This window comes from Thermoascus crustaceus (assembly GCF_041956765.1).
Source record: "Thermoascus crustaceus strain CBS 181.67 unplaced genomic scaffold VTN00scaffold_1, whole genome shotgun sequence".
Classification (NCBI taxonomy): domain Eukaryota; kingdom Fungi; phylum Ascomycota; class Eurotiomycetes; order Eurotiales; family Thermoascaceae; genus Thermoascus; species Thermoascus crustaceus.
This window is the reverse complement of record NW_027192527.1, coordinates 1978094-1999474: the sequence shown is the minus strand read 5'-3', so window position 1 is coordinate 1999474 and position 21381 is coordinate 1978094. Positions and strand designations below refer to the sequence as shown.

The 21381-nt window shown below is 51.1% G+C and overlaps 7 protein-coding genes across 7 annotated transcripts; 4 read left to right on the top strand and 3 right to left on the bottom strand.

Moving 5' to 3' along the window:
- Positions 1–1613: 1613 nt before the first annotated feature.
- Positions 1614–2818, bottom strand: VTN00DRAFT_710 (uncharacterized protein; the record flags this gene model as incomplete). The annotated part of the gene is made up of 3 exons (XM_069433810.1): positions 1614–2490; positions 2545–2613; positions 2664–2818. 3 exons carry the CDS (start codon positions 2816–2818, stop codon positions 1614–1616), a joined length of 1101 nt encoding a protein of 366 aa, XP_069291417.1.
- A 1054-nt stretch (positions 2819–3872) lies between these two features.
- On the top strand, positions 3873–4499 carry VTN00DRAFT_709 (uncharacterized protein; the record flags this gene model as incomplete). The annotated part of the gene is made up of 2 exons (XM_069433798.1): positions 3873–4035; positions 4105–4499. 2 exons carry the CDS (start codon positions 3873–3875, stop codon positions 4497–4499), a joined length of 558 nt encoding a protein of 185 aa, XP_069291416.1.
- Positions 4500–5679: 1180 nt separating this feature from the next.
- VTN00DRAFT_708 (uncharacterized protein) lies at positions 5680–6153 on the top strand (the record flags this gene model as incomplete). The annotated part of the gene is made up of 2 exons (XM_069433787.1): positions 5680–5790; positions 5902–6153. The coding sequence occupies 2 exons, from the start codon at positions 5680–5682 to the stop codon at positions 6151–6153; spliced, it is 363 nt and encodes a 120-aa protein (XP_069291415.1).
- Positions 6154–6415: 262 nt separating this feature from the next.
- Positions 6416–7977, top strand: VTN00DRAFT_707 (uncharacterized protein; the record flags this gene model as incomplete). Its single annotated transcript, XM_069433776.1, has 3 exons — positions 6416–6677; positions 7387–7598; positions 7771–7977. The coding sequence occupies 3 exons, from the start codon at positions 6416–6418 to the stop codon at positions 7975–7977; spliced, it is 681 nt and encodes a 226-aa protein (XP_069291414.1).
- Positions 7978–8321: 344 nt separating this feature from the next.
- Positions 8322–10115, top strand: VTN00DRAFT_706 (uncharacterized protein; the record flags this gene model as incomplete). Its single annotated transcript, XM_069433765.1, has 3 exons — positions 8322–9713; positions 9792–9944; positions 10086–10115. 3 exons carry the CDS (start codon positions 8322–8324, stop codon positions 10113–10115), a joined length of 1575 nt encoding a protein of 524 aa, XP_069291413.1.
- Positions 10116–12717: 2602 nt separating this feature from the next.
- VTN00DRAFT_705 (uncharacterized protein) lies at positions 12718–15355 on the bottom strand (the record flags this gene model as incomplete). Its single annotated transcript, XM_069433754.1, has 5 exons — positions 12718–12861; positions 12954–13100; positions 13266–13754; positions 13816–15164; positions 15259–15355. The coding sequence occupies 5 exons, from the start codon at positions 15353–15355 to the stop codon at positions 12718–12720; spliced, it is 2226 nt and encodes a 741-aa protein (XP_069291412.1).
- A 1136-nt stretch (positions 15356–16491) lies between these two features.
- On the bottom strand, positions 16492–19566 carry VTN00DRAFT_704 (uncharacterized protein; the record flags this gene model as incomplete). Its single annotated transcript, XM_069433743.1, has 3 exons — positions 16492–18153; positions 18213–18445; positions 18507–19566. 3 exons carry the CDS (start codon positions 19564–19566, stop codon positions 16492–16494), a joined length of 2955 nt encoding a protein of 984 aa, XP_069291411.1.
- Positions 19567–21381: the final 1815 nt, after the last annotated feature.

Here is a 21381-nt window from a genome sequence, read left to right as displayed (position 1 = left end):
CCTACTGCTTTATCCATTGACTCTAACACGTCTGTCATCGCGGCCCTTTGAGCCACTTTTGTTTATACAGCACAACAGAATAGGACGCTGGTCTCTTATACCCTCTTCTCCTCCTGTTGCCTATCATAAGGAAGTCATCGTGGCTAACTTGAGGCCTGCCATGGCCGCGAGTGGGACGCGGTCCCAGATAAAGACAAGAAAACGAGAGTCCAATAGGTACGTAGGAGACTTTTTTGCTTATATTCATTCCCGCATATCTAGAATAAAAATTTTTTTCGTTCAAGTACCCTGATTTAGATCCATCAGTTTCCTCTGCTAGTGTAATGAATGTCTGTAATACTTGAGTAGATCGAGAAGAGAATTCCCATAATACCTGTGGGCATTTTCAGGCGCATTTGCCGTCACCAGTACACCAAGATGACCCTCAGACTCACAGCAGAACTAGGAACGCGTTTCCTGCTGGTCCTTATTTTATTTATTCTCCTGCTCTTGCTCCTCCTTCTCTTATCTTCCTCCTCCGAGTCCACAGAGAGCCAGACATAATACTAATACCAATGTTGCTTGCTTTGATATAATAAAGCTTCAGGAGGCCCCCTGAGATACGAGAAGGCCACAAACAAGAATTTCCCTTCAGAATTTTCCTTCGAAACATCCTCCTTCAATTCGCTTCCTTTTCTCCGTATCAAAAACGGGGCGTCCATGTCTTCCGTGGAAGAGAAGGCCAGAGCGATAAGTGCATTCCTTTCTGAGAACCAAAACACAGCTCATCCAATTTTTTGATACTGTGCTCCTACATATTGTCGAAGGCATCTCCACAAGATTCAGCTGAATTCGACAGGGGCACCGCGGAAGGACGGTATAACCTACGCTCGGCAGTCCAGGCCAAGTCCAAGGAGAATTATCTGAAAGATTGGATCATCGTAATTCTAAACTCCGCAAAGCGTTAATCGAATTTCCAGAGGAGACAACCAAAATCCGAAGATCCAAGGAATTTATAGACCTCGCAATGAGGAATGATCGTGAGGTTGCTCTACAGGTCTTTGAGATGAGGCGTGGGCATTATTTGTGGTTGATTAGGAGAGTGAGGAGGTGGGTGTCCACGGCGTTATTTCCTCCTACGCTAATATTCTTGATTCGGGAGTGCACTGTGGTGGGGAGATGCAACACTGGATGTCAAATTAAGGTGGGTAAAGTTGATACGCAGGAGGAGTTGTCAGTGTATGCTCGGTATGCGGTTGTTGATTATGGTATATAGATTGCAATGTGTCTATTACTCTAAATGAAAAGACCAAAGAGAAAAAAAATGCCATTCAAAAATTTCTGACCAGGCTGTTCTTATTGGCTCTCTTTGATAGTTTATGTCTAGGAACTGTTCTTATTTGAGTAGGACTTTCACAGAGATCACTGTTTAGAATCCATCAGAGGACCAACAAATTGTATTTCGAGAACAACAAACAACATGCTTCGACAAATTCTGCTCTATTAGTAAATAATTGGGCTTCTCTATCTAGCGTTGTTCATACGCCCAATGTGCAGCGGAAGTGGGGAGTGATCATTGCGCATGGGGTCTTCGTAGATAGATAGGAAGGGATATCCGGCCTAAATCATGATTCCTACAACACTGCAAATGCAGAAACGTAGCTGACAGAGCTGTCCGATACCGAAATCGCATCCGAGCTCCGCTCGTACCTGATGAAGTGGAACTTGCCCTTCGTGCCATCGTCTTTGGCTGCGACCTCCTCCAGAGCTGCCATCACCACACCAATCGGATGACGTCCGCACACCGTGTTTCCGGTCCGATATATCGTGTCGAGGAACTTCTCCGTCTTACCTGTGGTAATGGCCGCCATGGTTGCCAGGTCGAAAGCAGAAATGCTCTCGTGGATGGCAGGTTCGTTGCGACCGATGCGGTCGCGATGGCGGAGAGCGTGACCGGCCGAAACGGACTCGATGGTCTCGTTTACTGATTCCAAGGTTGCTGAGGGCTGGGGCAGTGAGTCGTGCGATAGAGGAAGGGTTGGTCCTGGAGTCGGGGCCTGTGGAACGTAGTATGTGTATTGGAAGCGGAGACCCCAGTGGCAGAAATCGGAACTGACAATGAATGCATTGGATGGGTTTTCAAGATAGGGAGCGAGGAGGGAACCGAAGGCCCGCTCGGTTGAAGCTGAGGTGCTCCCGACCATGATCGGTACCAGAGGCGGGTACTGGGAAGTTGGTTTGTCGGGATGCTGAAGTTGCAAGAGACGGTGGATATAGGGCAGATGAAGCTCAAGACTGTGTTCCGCCTCATCGACACCGCGGGACATCGTTGTGAAGCTGATGGTTGACCCATTTGGTTTCACGGCTTTGGTGGAGAGAAGCTTGGCGATAAGCTCCGTATCGAGCGGGAGGGGATCGTCTGAAAGCGGGGTACGGTACGACGTGAGCTGGGACAGCGCGAGGGTCGAGAGAGGGTGGTGATGGGATGGCCCAAGGAGGAATATGCGTTTTCTGTGCTGATTTTAGGAGAAAGTAATCATGGCTATGGGGTTGATTATAACATACGCTTTGGACAGATCCAGGGCCTTGTAGGCGTAGGCAGCGCATGGTCCGGAGTATGCGTATCCAGCATGGCTGTGAGGTCAGTACACAGTCCCACAACAATGACCAGTACAATAACTTACGGAGCGATAATTACTCTGGCACCGGGAAGTGGCAGCTTCCCCAGCCCCTCTATCTCATCGGGGACCTGGGCGAGCCATTGATCAAGCTGGCGAGTGAGAGTCTGGCCATTGCCAGAATACCACGATCCTGCGTGAGTAGGCTCCCTGGATGCCATTTTATTTTGTCTGTTTCAAGGGTAGTTTGTGAATCGAAAAGGTTTCTATGAGGGATACTTGGATGCGGCGGATGTGGTGGCGGAGAGTTTGGCTTGATAGCGGGAGCGGGGGAGGGGACGTCGTCATGGTGGAGTGCCTGGATGCCCCGCGGCATGCCGAAAGCTATGGCCAACAGCGCAGACGGCATGCCGATGCCGCCTGGAGTCGAGGGCAGAAAGGAGGTTCTTTAGTCATTACACGGTCATTTGGTCCCATCCTTAGCAGCTGCAGGCTAATCTGCGTGTAATTAATTTATAGATTAGGTACCTTTGTGGTAGGCCTCCCCGCACGTCGCGTGCGCTTGTTGCATCTCGATCCAGAAACTTGGTTACTATTTCATCAGACTACAAGCATCAGAACTTCACACACTCGCGCTCTGATAACGATGCGTGAACAATAATCATAAGAAGCGCAGCCTATGTTGGTGCTCGAAATTGGTGCTGGTGCGTAGTTGCTTGATTTCCTCATGGTCGCGTGTCCTCGTCGCGCGGTGCTCCCGAAGTGGGTGGAGACAACAACTCCATGGAGACGGCGCTGGCAGGAACAGACCACTGCGGCCATGGCACATGGCATTTCAAGCGTGTAATCTAGATCGAGAATTCTTCTGGAATCCGGCTATGAATTCCTTGCCCCGTCCAGGAATCCCTATCCTGGGCAATTGGATTCAAGTTGCCAAAACCACTCAATCCAAATTGGGCTAGCGCGCTCCTCCGCGTATCAAAAACACGTTCTCATACGGTCACGAACGCGTCCTTTGTCCTCGCGGCGTCTCCCAACCACCGCCAATTTTTCGGTAAGGACAATACCAGCCTTGCTTGCTCTGCGCTCTGTTTCTCCCCTGGATTCTCCTTACTCTCTCGCGTCAACTCCTCACGCGCCATTCCTCATCTCCAACCTCCACAAAGATCGTGTTCGACTTTTAGATGGCTTGAGCCTCACCAATCGCTATCTACTTAATTGCATCTTTTTCCCGTCCCATCCCCGTAATCAACGTTTCCCTTCTCATCTAGTTCCATGGCTCTCAAACGCAAGGCTTCCTTCACGATGACTTCATCCTCCAATGCGACTCCCTCTTTCCCGGGGGCAGTTGTCACGCTTGATGAACCTCCAAGGCACCTTAACAGCCGGACACGGAAACGGTTCAGGAATGACCGCCCTGACGACCAGACTGTTTATGGTGAGTATTGGCCCTGCTGTCGCATGTCCTAGCAGGATCTTCAGTCCGAACGTCATCTGACGGAAGCAGAAAACACGCTCCGCTGGCTCTTCTCCGCGCAGAAGAAACAGCAACAGGTCACTTCCCTTCCGATGGACGAGGACATGTCCATGAGTCTGGAACCCTCCGAGCCTGAGCCGTTCGACCCTCGCCAGCAGACGTTGCATAAGTTCTTCCAACCTGCCCGGACCGTGTCTTCCTCGACAAACGCAAGCTCCATCCCGCAGCAAACCGACAGCATTGCCGATGTCCACACCATGCGGGATGCAGCTGACACCGGATCGGCTACCAGCTCAGTTAAAAGCGGTTCGGGCAGTCCGAGTTCGCAGATAATGGACCTTGAGACGTACTTGGAAATGGAGTGCAGACAGGATGGATCAGAGTGCGCTGATAAGAGATGGGTCGGAGGCATCAGATGGATGTGACATCTTCACCCCCGATTCTTTTGACTTGAACTTGTACATTTTTCGGGCGGCATACCCCGTGGACGGTCTTGGATATGTTGACAGAGATGGGGGACTGCGTTCCCAGATTTTCCTCTTGCCAGCTACTGCTACTGGCAGATGCTCCGCCTCCGCAGAGCAGGGGGCTGCTCCTTGTATGGACTGTTTATACCCATTGGTTATTTTGGATATTTGGACCTGGTGTTCCCGGGAGACCTTTTGGTGCGGTGCTTATTGTGAAGGGTATGTTGGTTTAAACTTCGTGTATCCGTTTCCTGGCCCTGGTTCGCAACTTATCATGTGCCATATGTGTTAGATAAATTATGAGTATGGCTATTGACGTTACCAATATAATATCAACTTGTGTTTCAGTGCAATCTGGATTCCTGCATGGTTCGTATAAGCGGTAAAACATATGGGTTAACCATTTCTTCCATCTTCGTCGATTTCGATATAGGGTCCCAGTTTCCCCCGCAGCCAATTGCCAGATCTGACCAGCAGATCAAGCAAGATGCAAATTGTCAGGTATCTGCAACATCTTTACAAGGTTTTCTTTGCCGGTTTCTTCGCCATGGTGCAATAATGGAATCGGCTGAAAAAAATCTATCAAGAACATATTTGCTGCCTGTCTCTTTCTCCTTGACGTATATTCAGAATCGACGGGTCCGCTACCATCGTTACCGTGTTCGGCTGCGGGTTTGGGTCGATCTGGGGATGACAGAGTGAATCATGGTTGGCTGGTTAGGGGCTCGAGCCTCGCGGAGGTCATGCCCGCCTGACGCCCGCGGGCCCCACGCTCTCAGCCTGAGGTGTCGAATCTAGGGGCCATGCTCACTAAGCCCGCGGGCTGATTTGTTAATAATCCTGACGAACTTGCCGGTCCTTTCATATATGTACGCTGTACATCAAGTTACCTCAGCACTTTGCAACGAAAGAACACCCACGACAGACGCTCAATTGGCTCTTCATACTTTTTCTACGGAATTCCTTTGCATCTGGAAAGTACCAAACTGTTCTTTCCGGTCTTCTCAGTCCGAGGCTTGGTCCTGTGCACTTCCGATCCTTACCTTGACCGAGAAACGACGCCGGACCACATACTGCCTACTCAACGAACGGCTTAGCGCAAAAGTACCAAGGAAAATAAGAGGAGCCAAGAACTACAATGGACAATTCTCAGGCGGTCAGCTACCTCGAGTCCCTGCTCGGACGGACACTGCGGGTTCACACCACCGACACGCGCATGTTCGTCGGGACGTTCAAGTGTACCGATACGGTTGGTAGTTCCCTTCGTTTCCGGTGAACACTTATTATTTGCTCTTTTGCCCAAGGCTATTGAAATCAGTTGACAACTTTCAATTGTATGCTAACTTGACTTGGCTTCCAGGACCGAAACATCATCCTGGCCGGCACCTACGAGTTCCGCTACCCCAGTCCGTCAGCCATCAAGGAAGCCGCTGCGGCCGCTACAAAAGATGGCCAAGACACTTCCAAAGATACGATCAAGGTGGACATGACCAGCCGGTTGATCGGGCTTGTCGTTGTGCCAGGACAACACATCACGCGCATCGAGCTAGAGGAAACTCCGGACGAGATCCGCGCGCGTGAGGGCAAAATGGGGGCAGTGGTCACGGGTTGATAGTAGTTGGAACCTGAGAATTTCAGTTTGGCCTGAGGGGTGATTGGATACAGGGATTTTCTGACCTGGAGAATTCTCCGTTGGCTGTTGCTGGCCGCCGGGCTTCTCTCGAAGCGGGGAAGCCTATGATGGGCATGGTGCAGGTCATCAGTTCATCGTCAAATAGGACCTGGCGGGGAAGTCGGAGAATATGCGGCCATGAAACCTTTTTTGCACTACATTTAAGATCGTGGTCTCGATGTTTTTACCAGGCCGCTGGTTCATGCTCGACCGCCGATTGGGCGAAAACAAGAAACTGGTCCGAGATTTCCTGCGGGATAGGTCTCCGGAGCAGGGCCAAGATGCTAGTGCGGATGATACGTCCATTATCTGTGATGGCAACGCAGTGGAAGTGAATGTCACGGAGATGCGCTTCCACTGGCAGACAAAACTTGGAGCGGTCAGGACTGATTATGGTGATACCGGAACGGTCGGTGTCTGGTACACATCGAAGGATTTCCGGGATGGAGGATCACCGCTGTGGTGTGCGTGAAGCCGTCGATGGAGCTGAACATGATTGGCAGGGATCAAATGGCTCGATGGGCCAATCTTTCCTATATCCAGTATTGTGCATTTCGAGATGTGTAGTGAGAACAGCAGCTACATTCTAGTTATCAACTGCGGCAATAACCGTAGCCAGACAAGAGCCGGGTGTGCTTAATTCAACTGTTGGATATGCAAGATGAGCACTTTTTCCTGTCCACTGGTGAACCACTAGCTGGAACCACCATATTTATAGAAACGAGTGCGGTTATTAGGCGTCCTCTCAGAGTCAACACGTATGGACTGTGTCGAGGTATACATTCAGCAGGTCAACCCCGCCGAGGATTGGCTTGCGCACGTTGAGTGGAAACTCGGGCTTGGGTCTAGACTGAGTGTTGATGTCAGCGAGGCAAAGTCAATAATAGAAGCCCACTAGGGGCCTGAGACACTGGGCTGAAGCACCACAGAGGAGTCCGACGCGCTGCAGAACAAGAAGCAACAGCTGTTTGATGTGTCTGGCGCTGGGGTGCTCTGGTGATGCTCGGACGGTCTGGAGAGACGCTGCTCTAGACGCTTGGGTGGAGGGAGAGCGGTGGCTGAGCGCAGGACAGCGGGCCGTCGACGATCTGGGCTAAGCGAGGCTGAGGCTTGGCCCACCCCGTGACGGGCCCGGAGCCTCCCGGTCACGGGACCTGCTAGCGAAAGATCCAGACCGGAAGAATCAGAGATGGCGACGAGAGCCTGAAGACAACAACAGCAGCTCGCGACGTCTTCGTCTGGTGCCTGGACGTCTCCTGCTGTGCTGGCAGCTTGTATCCCCGTCCTTCTGCCTTCTTCTCCATCCTGCCTTTGCTCCGCCGCAGAGCCCGTCCGGGACGGACGCCCCCGTCGACTTCAAGCTTTCTGTAGCTGCTGCTTTCCAGGTTCGTGGGTACTCTCAACGTCCATCATGACGCATCCTCCCAACCTTCCCTTCCCCACAGGGTGGATGCATGGAGCGTCCGCTCACCAGCTGTATCTGCTGCCTTGAACAACCCCTCAGATCCCTTTTTCTCCACGCCAGACTGACGTCGAATCAAACCCTTCTGTCCACAGATCCTCCCTTTCCCCCCAATTGTCCGCGGGTTCTGGGTGCTATCTGGCCGGCCCGCTGCCAATAAACCCTCGCCCGGTCCTGTCCGTCCTACTCTGGTTCTGGTGCTTACCCTCCGCTCCGAACTAGCGGCTGCAGCATCTGTCAGCTTGCAACGTCTGCCATCGCTCATCATCTACCGGCCGTCTCAGATCTTCCCACAGGCCTGATACTCCCCGATCCTGGAGCCCGTGCATCCCGACGGTGATATCCTCCACCCTTCCCCTCTTCCTCCGCCTCTATCCTCCAGCTCATCCTCCCCGCAGCTTCGCCAGGTGTCCCTCACGACGGCCAGCAAGACGGTGGCGACAACGCGTTCCTTCGTTGAAGCCAGCGTCCTCTGTTTCCTTTCCACTCTCTTCGAGCCTCCCTAACAGTGGCCATCTGTATACTTGGTCTGGAGATTCCTGTGCCATCACGAAGCCTGCTCCGTGTTCTCTTCCGCCCGTCTCGAGCCGCAGTCGGCCGTTTGATCAACCAGGTCAGAGATCTGTAGCACGCCGGCCGGTCTGCGATGGGTCAGTCTCAATCCAAGAAGGCCCCCACGGGGCCCGGAGACACTCTGCAGTCGTATCCATCCTTTTCCCGTTCAGATACCAAGGAGTCGATCCGGTCCCTTCGAGGTTCCATCCGATCTAAGATCCCGGGGCGGGGCGAAAAGGGCAGTGACAGTCCCAGGGCGTCCATCACCGGCCTTTCCCAGGTCGACAGCGCCGATAAGTCCGACGCAGCCTCTGTGAAGTCGATTGGTAGTACGCGCGAAAATGGAGCACGGGCAGGCAGAACGCCTTCGAACTCGTCCCAGCCGCAGTCTCCCGGCTCCGAAGGAGATGCTCAATCTCGACCGGATGCCCCCGACCCTCCCCCATCGCCATCCCAGTCGACCTCCCTGAATCGGGGCCATAAGGATGTGGGTGCCGCGCAGCAGAGCGGTGAGGTTGATCTGGTATCTGATGCACCTCCGTCGGTGCCGCCGGCCACCCCTCAGACACCGGGCGAGTCCATCCTTATCAAACATGAGAATCAGCTCAACCCCATCCTAGAATTCCTTGCGAACCAGCCTCCGGAGACCGGTTCTCCGGGAATGGGCATGGGCGCATTGAAGTCGATCGATCTGGATGATATGATATCGCGTCTGCTCGATGCAGGCTATTCCACCAAGGTCACCAAGACAGTATGTCTGAAGAATGCTGAAATAGTAGCAATCTGCAGTGCTGCTCGGGAGCTGCTGCTTTCTCAGCCCGCATTGCTAGAGCTTTCAGCCCCTGTGAAGATCGTTGGTGATGTCCACGGTCAGTATACCGATCTTATAAGGCTGTTTGAGATGTGCGGGTTCCCTCCAGCAGCAAACTACCTCTTTCTAGGCGACTATGTCGACCGTGGGAAGCAGAGTCTCGAGACTATCCTGCTCCTGCTGTGCTATAAGCTCAAGTACCCGGAGAACTTTTTCCTCCTGCGAGGTAATCATGAGTGTGCCAATGTCACGCGCGTATATGGGTTTTATGATGAATGCAAGCGACGATGTAACATCAAGATTTGGAAGACGTTTATCGATACCTTTAATTGTCTCCCCATCGCTTCCATCGTTGCCGGAAAGATCTTCTGCGTCCACGGGGGGCTCTCGCCGAGTCTCTCTCACATGGACGATATCCGCGGGATCGGTCGTCCCACGGACGTTCCTGACTATGGCCTCCTCAACGACCTGTTGTGGAGTGATCCGGCAGACATGGAGGAAGACTGGGAGCCTAACGAGCGGGGTGTAAGCTACTGCTTTGGGAAGAAGGTGATTATGGACTTCTTGCAGAGACACGATTTTGATCTGGTGTGCCGGGCACACATGGTAGTGGAGGACGGCTACGAGTTCTTTAGCGATCGGATCTTGGTGACCGTCTTTTCAGCCCCTAACGTAAGTTCTTTTATTTCCCTTTCCAAGATTCTCAGTGGTATGAATTCCCTGCTAACTGTCTTTCTTTTTCTTTTGAAGTACTGTGGTGAATTTGACAACTGGGGTGCGATCATGTCGGTCTCAGCCGAGCTCCTGTGCAGCTTTGAGTTGCTCAAGCCTCTGGACTCGAGCGCCTTGAAAAACCACATCAAGAAGGGCAGAAACAAGCGAAACAGCATGCTCAACAGTCCTGTAAGTAATTCAATTCCCCATCTCTCTTCTCGCCAAGTCAGAGCACTGCTGCCTTGTGTCACGGTGCCCAGACTTTCTGTGCAAGCTTGCTATCTAGATATTATCTGTCTTTATTATCTATCGCTTACTTACATGTCACAGCCCGCTATGCCAGCTGCCCAGAGTTACTAGTCTGCCACTGCTTGCTGCCAATCCGGCAGTTGCTATATATCGCCATCTAGACGATCCGGGTTGTGGTTGCCGATCCTATCTTGGGATGCCTTGAGGACTGCCTGACTCTTCTCTTCTCCCAAGGCCATCGCGTGTCCAACCACTCAGAACCTGACGCTGCGCGAGCGTATGCGTCGTTCGAACAACAGCTCTTTCCCTGCAGTCCCATTCGCGATCCATCCGACTCCGATGACCCCGGATTTCGATCCGGACGCCGAAGCCGCTCTCGACGCGCTGACTGAGCAAAACACGGAACGGAATAAATCCGTTCTGGCCTTACGTCTGCATCCCGCCGCGGCGGCCGGGCCACCGCATTGCGGGATCGATGTGGAGATGAACTCTTCAGTTGGGATTAATCCTAAACCGGGCTTTTCCAGGACTCTACGGCGCACGTTGCGTCGCCCCGTGGCACGTCTCGAGGATTTCTCGGACAGAGATACGACGGAATCAGGGTATCTCCCCGGGTCCGATACGTCTCGGACAAGCAACGGTCAGGAAGGCGACAACGACAGCGATATATCCTTCTCTTCGGAGTACCATGGGGTTCCTTTCGACATGTTATGACACGTATGTACCTAGATGGTCTCGATCGTGGGATGCTGATACCGTTTCTGTTTTTTTTCCTGTTTGTTTTCTCTTTTTTTTCCATGCCTAATATGGAAGACGGCGTGATGCCACTGTTTTTTGGGGATTATCAGAGGACTTTCTTATCATCATTTCTATACTGCTACTGCTCTGCCTAGGTTGTTTTTCGTCTGCTATGCTCTCCCTTCACCTGAATGGATCTCAGTTCATGGGTCAGTCAATCGATTAATCAGGACATGATGGATCAATGACTACAGGATTTTTGAGTTACTTGACTTAGGTCAGTATATCTTGTATGCCTTTAGTTTGTTTCATCGAACGTAGGAGCCATATAAGGTATTGTTTGTCTGGCTGCACCAGTACTTTCCCTCTCTTGGCAGTCGACTTTGTAATTTGTCGAAGCTACGCTCACATCCCATACAGCCTAAGACGTGGTGCTTGCTTGCTGCCGGACCTGGTGCTCTTGTACTTGGGGTAGTACCCCCGTGAAGATAGGCAGACTGCAGCAGAATGCAGACACCTGGCAATAGACTATCGATACTCTAAACAATCTAGAACTAGCTTTCTAGACCTAAGCAGCTAAACGGAGGCTTTCTAGCACTAGCCCTCTAGGCATAGAAGAGAGTGTTTTTGGAAAGGTTTAGACAGTTCTTAGGTAGGCTTTAAGCCCTCCCCAAAACGTTTTAAGAGATGTGGCGTGCTGCCTTAATATACTACGTACTAGAAATGTACCGTAGTAGACTGGTGTTGCTTTCTAGAACATTGACGGCTCATTTACATCATCTACAGTGTGCTAGACCATATATGGAAAGTCTGTCATAGGCCGCCCTTGCCGCTCTATTCGATTCAAGCTTCTTCTACACACCACAGAACGCCTACGAAGCAATATCAAGATTCTCCACATCACTTATCAATTTAACCAGTATACACTGTGGATATCATCAGTGCTAATCCCTGGGGACACACACGTTCATCTTTCTCTCAAAGTATCTGTCTGCCCTTGTCTTTTTTTCTCCAACCTGCTTGAACTTCATACCAACAAGCTTTTGCGACGATACTTTTTTTTTGAGCTGTTTTGTTTTAGCCTCATATATGAGCACTGGTTGATGCTCCTTTTTTTCCAATCACTTTGTTTTCATGAAGGATCATCTCTGGGCTACAAAACAAAGCACAAAGTTTTCTGTTTCACTACCAGATTTTTAATACACACTTTTTTTTAAAAAAAAAAGTAATTAATATCGCTCTAAGTTTATTCTTCTGTTCTGACTTATTATAAATGCTAAGTAAGAATTTACCTTTGAAAACAAAACCTTTTCTTTTCTTTCCTGGAATTGTAAGATGCTAAAAACAGAGATCCTAGAGAAGGCGGGCGAAGAAGATGATTGGGAGTAGATTCAGAGGGCGCGCTACATAACTAAACCTATGACTCAATATTCGATGCATCGCCAGTGTTCCGGTGGGGGAGGGGGGAAGTTACTCTGGAGCTTAAATCAGGTTCGGTGGAGGAGATTATTATTACTCTCGTTTTCTCATTCTCATGCATATACTCTCTGCTGTTCTGGTTTTATTGCTTTATTTCTTGTTCTACTCAACCTTATCTTAGATCTGTGCATGTATGCATCTATATATGGACACAGACAGTTAGAGTGTAGTATTTCTATTTCCATTTTATCTCCTTTTTTTCTTTTAATCTTTATATTCTTAACTCCTTATGTACATGTGTATGTGTTCGCGTTTCCAATATACCATGTATAGAAGATATGACGACGCGTATCATAGACTCGTGATGATGTACGTGTGGGCATCACTTTTTCCTTTCCTTTCCTTTCCGTTCTTTTGAATCGTGTGTATCGTAGCATGAGGTCATGTGGGTTTTGGTACCATACCTTGGTTAGGTAGTTGATCATCTCATGGTGAGGCTTCTCCTTTCTCTTTCAAGTGTATCGTCGTTGCTTATTCATTTTTTTTCCTTTTCTTTTCAACCTCGACTTCTAATTCGACTCACGATCTCATCGGAGATGGTATCTGCATCTGCATCCGCATCTGTATCTACGCAATCGCAATCGTCCGTGTTCAAGTCCTCGGAGATAGGACCCATGCTGATCATGCCGAATTTGGGGTCCTGGTTGATTTTACATCTCAGGTTAGTGATTTATATAGCCCATGGCTAGGTTAACACTGTTAGAGTATATATGAGATAAAAGCTGCACCTACATGCATAAAGTAGATCCCCGTGACCGTCGTCCCGGGCGTGATTTCGGTCTTCTTGGGCTTCTGACGCACATACGGGCCAGGGGGGAGTTTGAGGATCGGGACGGTGCTCGGTTGGAAGACGAAGGAGCGGTTGCGGTTTGTTGTTGCCTGTCAACCGTCAATCGTTAGCCGTTATGTTTCTAGCCTGAGAATTTTTAGGTAGAGAATGAAAGAGTATAGATATAGCAGGCAGGATAAAGAAACAGTATATCGACTCGCGCACACCGGTAGCAGATAAAAAGGAGTTTAGTTAGAAGTTCCCGACGAACTCACCTTCAACGACGTAAGAACTCCATACCTATATGACTCCGCCCCAGCCGCACTGAGAAAGAAGTCCCCCTCCACCTGAAACTCCGTCAGGCGCTCCCCTCCCGGCCCGTCGATCGCAAACGGCGTGTTGACCGAATCATCCGCACTCCCTGCCGAGTGGAACGCCCGGAGGCACTTGGATGGAGCGTCATCTCCGGTGTAGAAGAAGTCGATCCCCACGATCGCGTCCTTGGAAACAGTGACTGAGATTTGGGTCAAGTTCTTGAGATATCTGCCGCGTGGTCCGCCGAACATGACATGTACGAGGGGCCGGTAGTCGCGGAGCGAGACGTCTCGCCCTGCGAACGAGTCGTCGTGGAGGTGCAGATGTGCGGCGGGGATGCTTGGATACCAGAAGCCTTTGGTGCGGAGAGGGAGGTGTTGGGCCCTTGGGTCATCGGGGAAAAGGGGTTCGGAGTCTGCTGGGACGGCTAGGGAGACGATCTTGAGGCCCTGTTTGTGTTCAATGTAAATCAGTCATTTCTACCTTGTTTAAAACCGTCTGCGGACATACGTCAAAGGTAGCTTTCAAACTCGAGATAGGGTTCTTCATGCAAAGTCGAACAGTCGTCGGGAGGCCACCTGGTGAGCCTGCCCATTTCGATATATGTCCTGCGGTGGTTGTTGTCCGAAGAGCCTGTATACCTCTCGGACCAACTGCAACCACGAATCCATTCAGTTGGCCGCCCTCGCCATGCGAATTTTGGTGGATGTCTATGTACGTCTCCTTGCCAGGGAGAACATATCCGATCAGTATATCTTGGTCCTGTTCGGAGACCAGCCGCAGTCCCGAGATGTACTGCTTGCCGCTGAACGTGCGAGTCGAAACCGCTACGCGTCTCAATGTCGTCGGAACGGAAATCGTCTGTTCCCAAATGGACCTGCAGAGCATCCCTGATGGGGATGGTGGCCCTTCTCTGGGGCGGATATCACCTCCGACAGATCTCCATGTATCCGTCTCCTGCAACATATCTCCGTCATAAAAACAACTTGTACTTCTCTCGCGACGAGGGTGGATCAGGGGCTCTTCAAGGAGTAGATCCACCAGATCTCTCGTGGAACCCCATATCCGTTTTCTATTCATCATTTCCCTCGACGGAGCATTGCTCGATGATGTTTCCCGGTAAAGTGCGCTCCAATCACGGGTCCGTTGCTCCGAAGTCGTGCTGTACTCCGGATCTCTGGCCTCAAAGATGAATCCGCGCTCGTGAGAGGATTCGAACCTCGAAGCCCAGAAGGACTGGTTCAGAGGCAGGCTCGCGAACGATCTCGATGCCATCCTTAGACTGGTGACGCTTTCAGATGGCAAGAGTATCCGGATGCACTCGAGTATCTCCTGAGGCAGTCGTCCGAAGCAATCAGGCTTCCCCTTAAACATCGGAGAGATTGAACTGAAATTAATCATCGAACCCCGACGCTCCCGAGCCTCCCCAATGGCCTGCTGGATCTCAGGTACATGGAACGGATCCGATTTGAAATACGTCAGCGGTGAATCCTCGTCGCCCAGATGCCGCTTGACATATCCCACAACGTAGACATCCTCCCACCGAAGCCGGTCCGTAGGAAGTCTGTCCATCAATCGGCCATAGTCATGACCCCAGTCCAACCACCCTTTCCTGCTGGCAGGACATGACAGACAGATTTCGTAGAATCGCTCGATGGGGACAGGATGGGGGTGCAGCAACTTCTGCAGCAATTTCCAGCACAGGTCGTGGAACGGGAACGCAGGTCTCGGATGCATCGGGGCCCCGACCAAGATCGGAAACACATCGTCCTGATAGGATATGTCACGATTGTCATCGAGAAGCGTGACGTCGGTCAGGAAGGGCTTCCCGTCCGAGCTTGGATCATTGCTGCAGCGGACTGATGAGAAAAAAAAAAGTCAGCAATGGCGGCCCTTGACAGGGAGAAGGTCTAGTCAGAGAACGAAAAAAGAAAAGCAAAAGTTGGTACAGACTTGCGCGAAACTCTTGTCGCCATGAGTTTCCCATCCCTTGAGTAGGGATTTCTGCACCGCAGATGATGCATAGAGTGGTCACCCTGTGGGTGGCCATTGCGTCGTTATTCTACCGTCAAAAAGAACACAGACCAGGTCTGACCGTCGGTGTACAGAACATCGAAATGCTGAGACGAGAAACGTAAAAGGGATCTGAAATTGCAGCAAATATATGTCACACAAAGAACATAGCGCTGAACCAACGGCTAAGACGAAGGTGACACAAGGCAAACTCGACGATTCCGAAACGCCAATAACCAATGCAAGAAAGAACAACAGAAAAGAAAAAGTCAAAGGACAATGTCTATCAACCTCCGTCCGGGGGGGTCAGACGGACTTAAGAAAACATTATGACAGCAGAAAATAATCCCGGCGCCCTGGGCTTGGCTGGACAAATCTCGGAGCTGGAGCTAGAGCTCTAAGCTCTTACGTGAAGCGTAAGGGGTATGAAACACGCCATCAGCAAAGATCATCAACCTCCGCAGAGCCAGCTGGGATGATGGGCGTGGCCTGGAATATGCTCTAGCTGCGCCGCGAAAAGTGCGTCAAGCCGCTAAAGATGCATCGTTGTAGAGCTGGTCTGCCTGTATCGCCTGTCCGAACCGCGGCAGGTGAGCTGGCCCCGCCGCCGGCGGATCGTCTCGACATTGCGGCGCATCAGCCATCTCCACAGTTCAGCAGCGCCTTCAAACCGCCTACCCCAACGTACGTAACTAGAGAGGTATGTTGCTCCGAAGAAGACCTCCTCGATCTCATCGTGCATTGAACGGTGGGCAGGTGCGCATCGTATCCGATACCATTGATTAGATATTATCATCGGCACCAGTTTCTGAATGAACTGTCTACGGTCGATCTTATCAATCCATATACTCTGCTAGTTTGAACTCCCTCTAGAGAAGTCCCACGTGTGGAAGCACTCACGAAAAACTGGTCCTTGGGAACTTTTTCTGAAAAAGCTAAATACATACATAATACATGAAACAAACCTGCCCGATTCACCAAGAAACAAAGACCAGAATATCGGTGCAAAGCGCCTGCGAGCCCCACAAATGCATGCTCCTATATAAAAACACAGATCCATGGATGCAATCAATGGGCACGGTGGGGATATCAACTACCATACTGTCCAGAATCATACAACTGCCATCCCCTTCATCACCACTCAATCCCTGTACAGCACTCCCCTCAGCAACTTCACTCGTAGTCTCTCACATACCGACCGGGCAATTCGACGTCCCACATCGGCCTCTCCACGACCGCAACCTCGAGACTTTCACTGCTGCTTCTGCCTTCTTCTCTATCTTCACCCTCTTCCTCCCCTTCCTCGTCCGACGTATGGCCCAGTGGCACAATACCGAGGATATCCCGGTACTTATACGTATGCCACCACCGACGCGGGGGCTGACGGTGTTCTTCATGGTCCAGATCACCGTTGGTCTTCCGTTTCGGCGTGTCTCCGTTGATACTGCCCTCAACGAGAGCGAATCTCTTATTGTCACTGATTGGGGTATCGGCTGTGCCGTTGGTGAGGCGTTTTCTAGGAGTCTCACTATTACCCTCTTGGGCCTCGGGATTATCGCGCCGGAGCCGGGCGAGGTTCGACTCGTTGGCTGCCGCGAAAGTGGCGTCATGCTCGTAGTCTTCTTCTTCATCATCCGCGCCTCGTTGACGCTTCTTCTCGAGTGAAACCCACTCGCCCTGAGACTCGTCTGTGCCCTCAATCTTGCGCATCTTCGTCCCCAGGAAGACCTCGGCCTGAGACTTGGGGATCCGGTCACCGGCACCGCTGTTGGCCTTTCTCCTCTCGGCTTGATCTTCGTCTTCCAACTCACGCTTGCGCTTGTGAGAGGATGATGCCTTCACCAGTTGACCCGAAGACTTCTCATCCTGAGCCTCCGCGCTGTCTGGGGCAGGGAAATCTTGCGTCAAGTCAAACATCCATAACCAGGATGTGCCGTAGAGCCAGAGACGTTCACGTCCATCGTAGACATCCCAAACACCGCCCATGGCTCGGTCCTTGACGCCAGTGAAGTCTGCAGGGAGGTATGCCTTGGGATTCCTTCTCGACCAGTCAGATAGCTTTCCCTTCAGTGCCTCGAACTCGACCAGCTGGTGTTCGCTGGTGAGTATCATCAAGCGGTCTTCGCTAGCTGCGGAACCGCGAGAGGCAGAATCAACACCGTTAGTGAGGAGCTTCGGTTTCGACCGAGACTGGGGGCGGAACGACAGCAGGACAACGCCCGACTTCAGGCGCGGTATTGTCGAGTCGCTGGACGTTGGTTGCCAGCGCTGACCCTCGATGATAGGTTGCTCATCCTCGTCATCGGAGGAATCATCATCCAAGTCCTCGGCCTTATTCTTCTTTGTCACTGCATTCTTTGGACTAGATTTGCCCACGTCTTCAAGCACCCAAACGTCAACGCAACCAGACAGGTCACCCGCTGCCATGATTCTGCTATCTTCGGAAAACACAACAGATCTGATTGTCCTCTCAAAGTTACCCAGCGTTCCGTGAGAGGCTTTTTCGTGCCGATGGTGCCGAGGCGCCCTGTTAGCTTTACAAAGGTCCGGCAGAACCTGGGGCTTCTCTTGCGAAGAAGCAGAAACGATCCTAGCCAGGTAAATATCGCTGTTAGGACGGACAACACAGAGCCACCTGCTGTCTGGGGATATGGAGACGAGTCTCGCGCCATCATCGGCTAAGCCAGAGGGCAGCTCCAGCTTCTGGACGCGTAGAACGCCTCTCTCGTCGCCCTTTTTCCGTCGGACGGAGAAAAGCTTGACGCTGGATATCGTAGCAACAGCCAAGAGCTTGCCGTCAGGGGACAGCACGGCCGAAGTAATGTTCTCTTCGCCCTGTTACGTAGTTAGAACCATGTACCAATTAGAGCTTTCCCCGGGTGTATTTTTCTTACCTGTACCAAGACCTTTCCCACAAGCCGGTGTCTTTGCCAATCAGAGCTGTCAGGCACTGATCCAGGGCCACGAGATATGCGCCATATGCTGACCTCCCGGTCCCAGAAGCTCATCATCAGTCGCGAGGAAGGAGCAGAGGCCAGTTGCGGGATCTGAGGAAGGCTCGAAAGCTTGCGGTGATGCTCTTTTCCGAACTCGCGCAGCGGAAGGACAACCGGCGATGCATCGGGACCTGATGAAAATCTGTTAGGTTTCGAGGTCATAGTTAAATCTAGGATGATTGCAGAACCTACCTCCAGACACCACGATACTAATATCCTTCGTCTCGTAGACAGCAAAGGTCTTGACATCATGCGTATGGTACCGCCGGTGCATGACCTCTCCCCATCTTCGTCTCTTGTCGCCCTTCTTTCCGTCCTTCAGTCTGTACACAACGGTTCTCTGATCCGCACCTCCACTGACGACGGTTTCTCCATCTGCGCTCACCGCGACATCGAGGACATCGGCCTGATGGTTCTGCAGGCGCTGGATGAGAGAGTAATTCTTCGCATCCCAAAAGCGGATTTCGCCCGTCGAGTCACCAGAGACAATGGTCCCATCCGGCAGGCACTTGACAGACCAGACCAGGATCTCCCTCGGTCCGCCCACAGGGCCTCTACCAAGCGACATCGTCCTCAAGAGCTGGCCGTTTCGGATATCGAAGACTCGGATCGAGCTATCCGCGTACCCGGCCACAATAGTGTTGCGGTTCTGGAACGTGACGCTGAGCACCCTCGCTCTCTTCGTCGACGGACGCATGATGCGCAGGAATTTCAGGTCCCCGTCTGCCGTCGACAGGATCACGATCGACCCATCCGCGCATCCCGCCGCGAGATGCTGTCCGGTGAACTCTCCCTCCGTAGGCGGCAGCCATTTCCCGTCTTTCCCCTTCTGCGTAGGCTTCCACCTCGGCTGCGCTGCTATGCACCAGATCTCACCATAATTCCCGCTCGAGTGGCGCGCCGGGCGGCCCTGCTCGAGATCCCACTCTGTCACCGCGCTCGAGTAGCCGATACTGAAGAGACGCAGTCGACCAGGCAGCATGCCGCTGCCATCGGGGCCATCCTCGGCCGGATCAAGCGTCCATGCCAGTCCTTCGATACTGCGGTCCTTGCCTCCGCGCAGGACAGTCTCCTGGAACCACGCGCCGCGCAGCGGGTTCCAGATCTCGATGTCACCGTTCGCACGGCCGACCGCGAGGCGGAGAGTCGGCACCCCTCGTCCAGCTAGATCAGCGGACGGAGGATGGGAGAATGCCAGCGCATTGATCGCCTGGGGATTGTAAGGCACGAAACGGCAGCGGTGGATGTCCATGGTTGGCGGGCTAGCTAGCTGCGGTGGAAGTCGGTCTGGTGTTGGTAGTTATTGTTTCGAGGAAGCTGTTATGGGTAGCGAAAAGATAGAAAGGCGTCTTGCGAACGATCTATCCTCCCGGCTCAGACCTTGGAGCCAGCCGCTACGCAACCATTGCGTGCATCGAGAGAGTTCGTAACAGCGTGGTGAGAGAGTTGCCGGTGCAGCGACACTTTTTCGCCCGCGTTTTTAGAATTATTTTCGGCGCTCAGAATAATTTTCCTATGGGGAAGTTTTTCCCGGATATCTTTGTCACGTGATCCGGCACCACCTTCCCCCGCTCTCCCCCTCATCTGATATCCAACAACGGATTTGATTTATATTTCATAGTGGCAGTCTAGTAAGAGTACTTTGGGCTGATAATATAATAAGACAACTGACGTTCCTTGCCGAAGGCACCAATCTGCTGAGGCATTCGGGTCCGTCCGAGAAAGAATACATTTCGGATAGAATATGTGTGATTGCCAATTCGTTAATACATACATAAGTTTTTCTTTCCCACTCAAAATCTGTCGCTCTCGTTGTCGGAGTCTAATTTGACACGGATATCTAACCAAGCGATATTAAGTACCGTACTGTACCAGATAATATACGCAGTTCATTACAGTACCTTGATATATTTACCATCCTGAAATCGATCAAGTACTGTGCAGTACCTAGTCAAGAATCCAAACAGCTCATCTCAACTGGACTTACAACATAATAAAAAAAAACCAGTCAATCGTAACCTGATCTAAGAAAGCCGTGAATACTCTAAGACATCTTTTCTCCCCTGAGACGTCCATACATACGTACACTGGGTAATAATAACAGACAGCGCCCCAAACCCCGTTCGTTGTCTTCCTTTCTTTTCTTTCTATCAGCCAGCCCCGTGTTGAGTTTAAAATAACTGAGGTCCCCAAAGGTAAGTAAGTGAGTAAAGTAAAGTACTTACGTAAAGCATCCATTAAGGCTTAACTATTATTATTTATTATTTCCGGGAATTGCCGCAGCGCAGCGTGTGGTTAGGTTACTAACGGTCAGGTAGTCTGGCAAAGAAAAAGAGCCAGGCGGATCCTCAGATTACCCTGGGAACACCAGCAGTCAATCATATGAGAATTAGATTGGTTGATGACCATATATTATATATACATATGTATATATACCTATATAGGTCCATTGGTAACTGAGATGAGAATCAATATCAATGGATCAGAACTGGGTAGGATAGCCGGTCCGCATCATTTCTTTCTTTGAAAGGTACAGTAACATGGCATGAGGCACCAAGTTCGGATTGGAGTTCGAAATTCTCGGATATCCATGGATGCTTGAGCCTGGTTCTATCATCATGCAGACAGACAGACAGACATATATGCAGATGAAGTGCTGTTATTCATTCATCTTTAGTAAAGCTTTCAGTTTATATTGTGAATAATAACCTATCAAAACAGGCGATAATATGGGTCGTCTTGCAGGATCATACACATACACATATATCTTTTTCAACCCCATCACGTAGCAGTCACTTGCATTGTAATCCTGGAACCGTTTCAGCTGCGAAGACAGCTTTCAACCTGTTTCAAATATCTAGTTTATTCTTTTCAAAATAAACTATCCGTTATCCAAACCAATCACTAAAATAATCACTAAATCCACCCAACTGGCTTCATTTCATCCATCCATCAACATCCATCAAATTCAATCCAGTCCAGTCCAATGCGGTAAAAACCCAATCCAATCCAATCCCATTTGCTTTCCATCGATCCAAACAAGCGCCCGTCTAGCCAGCTGGTTTCA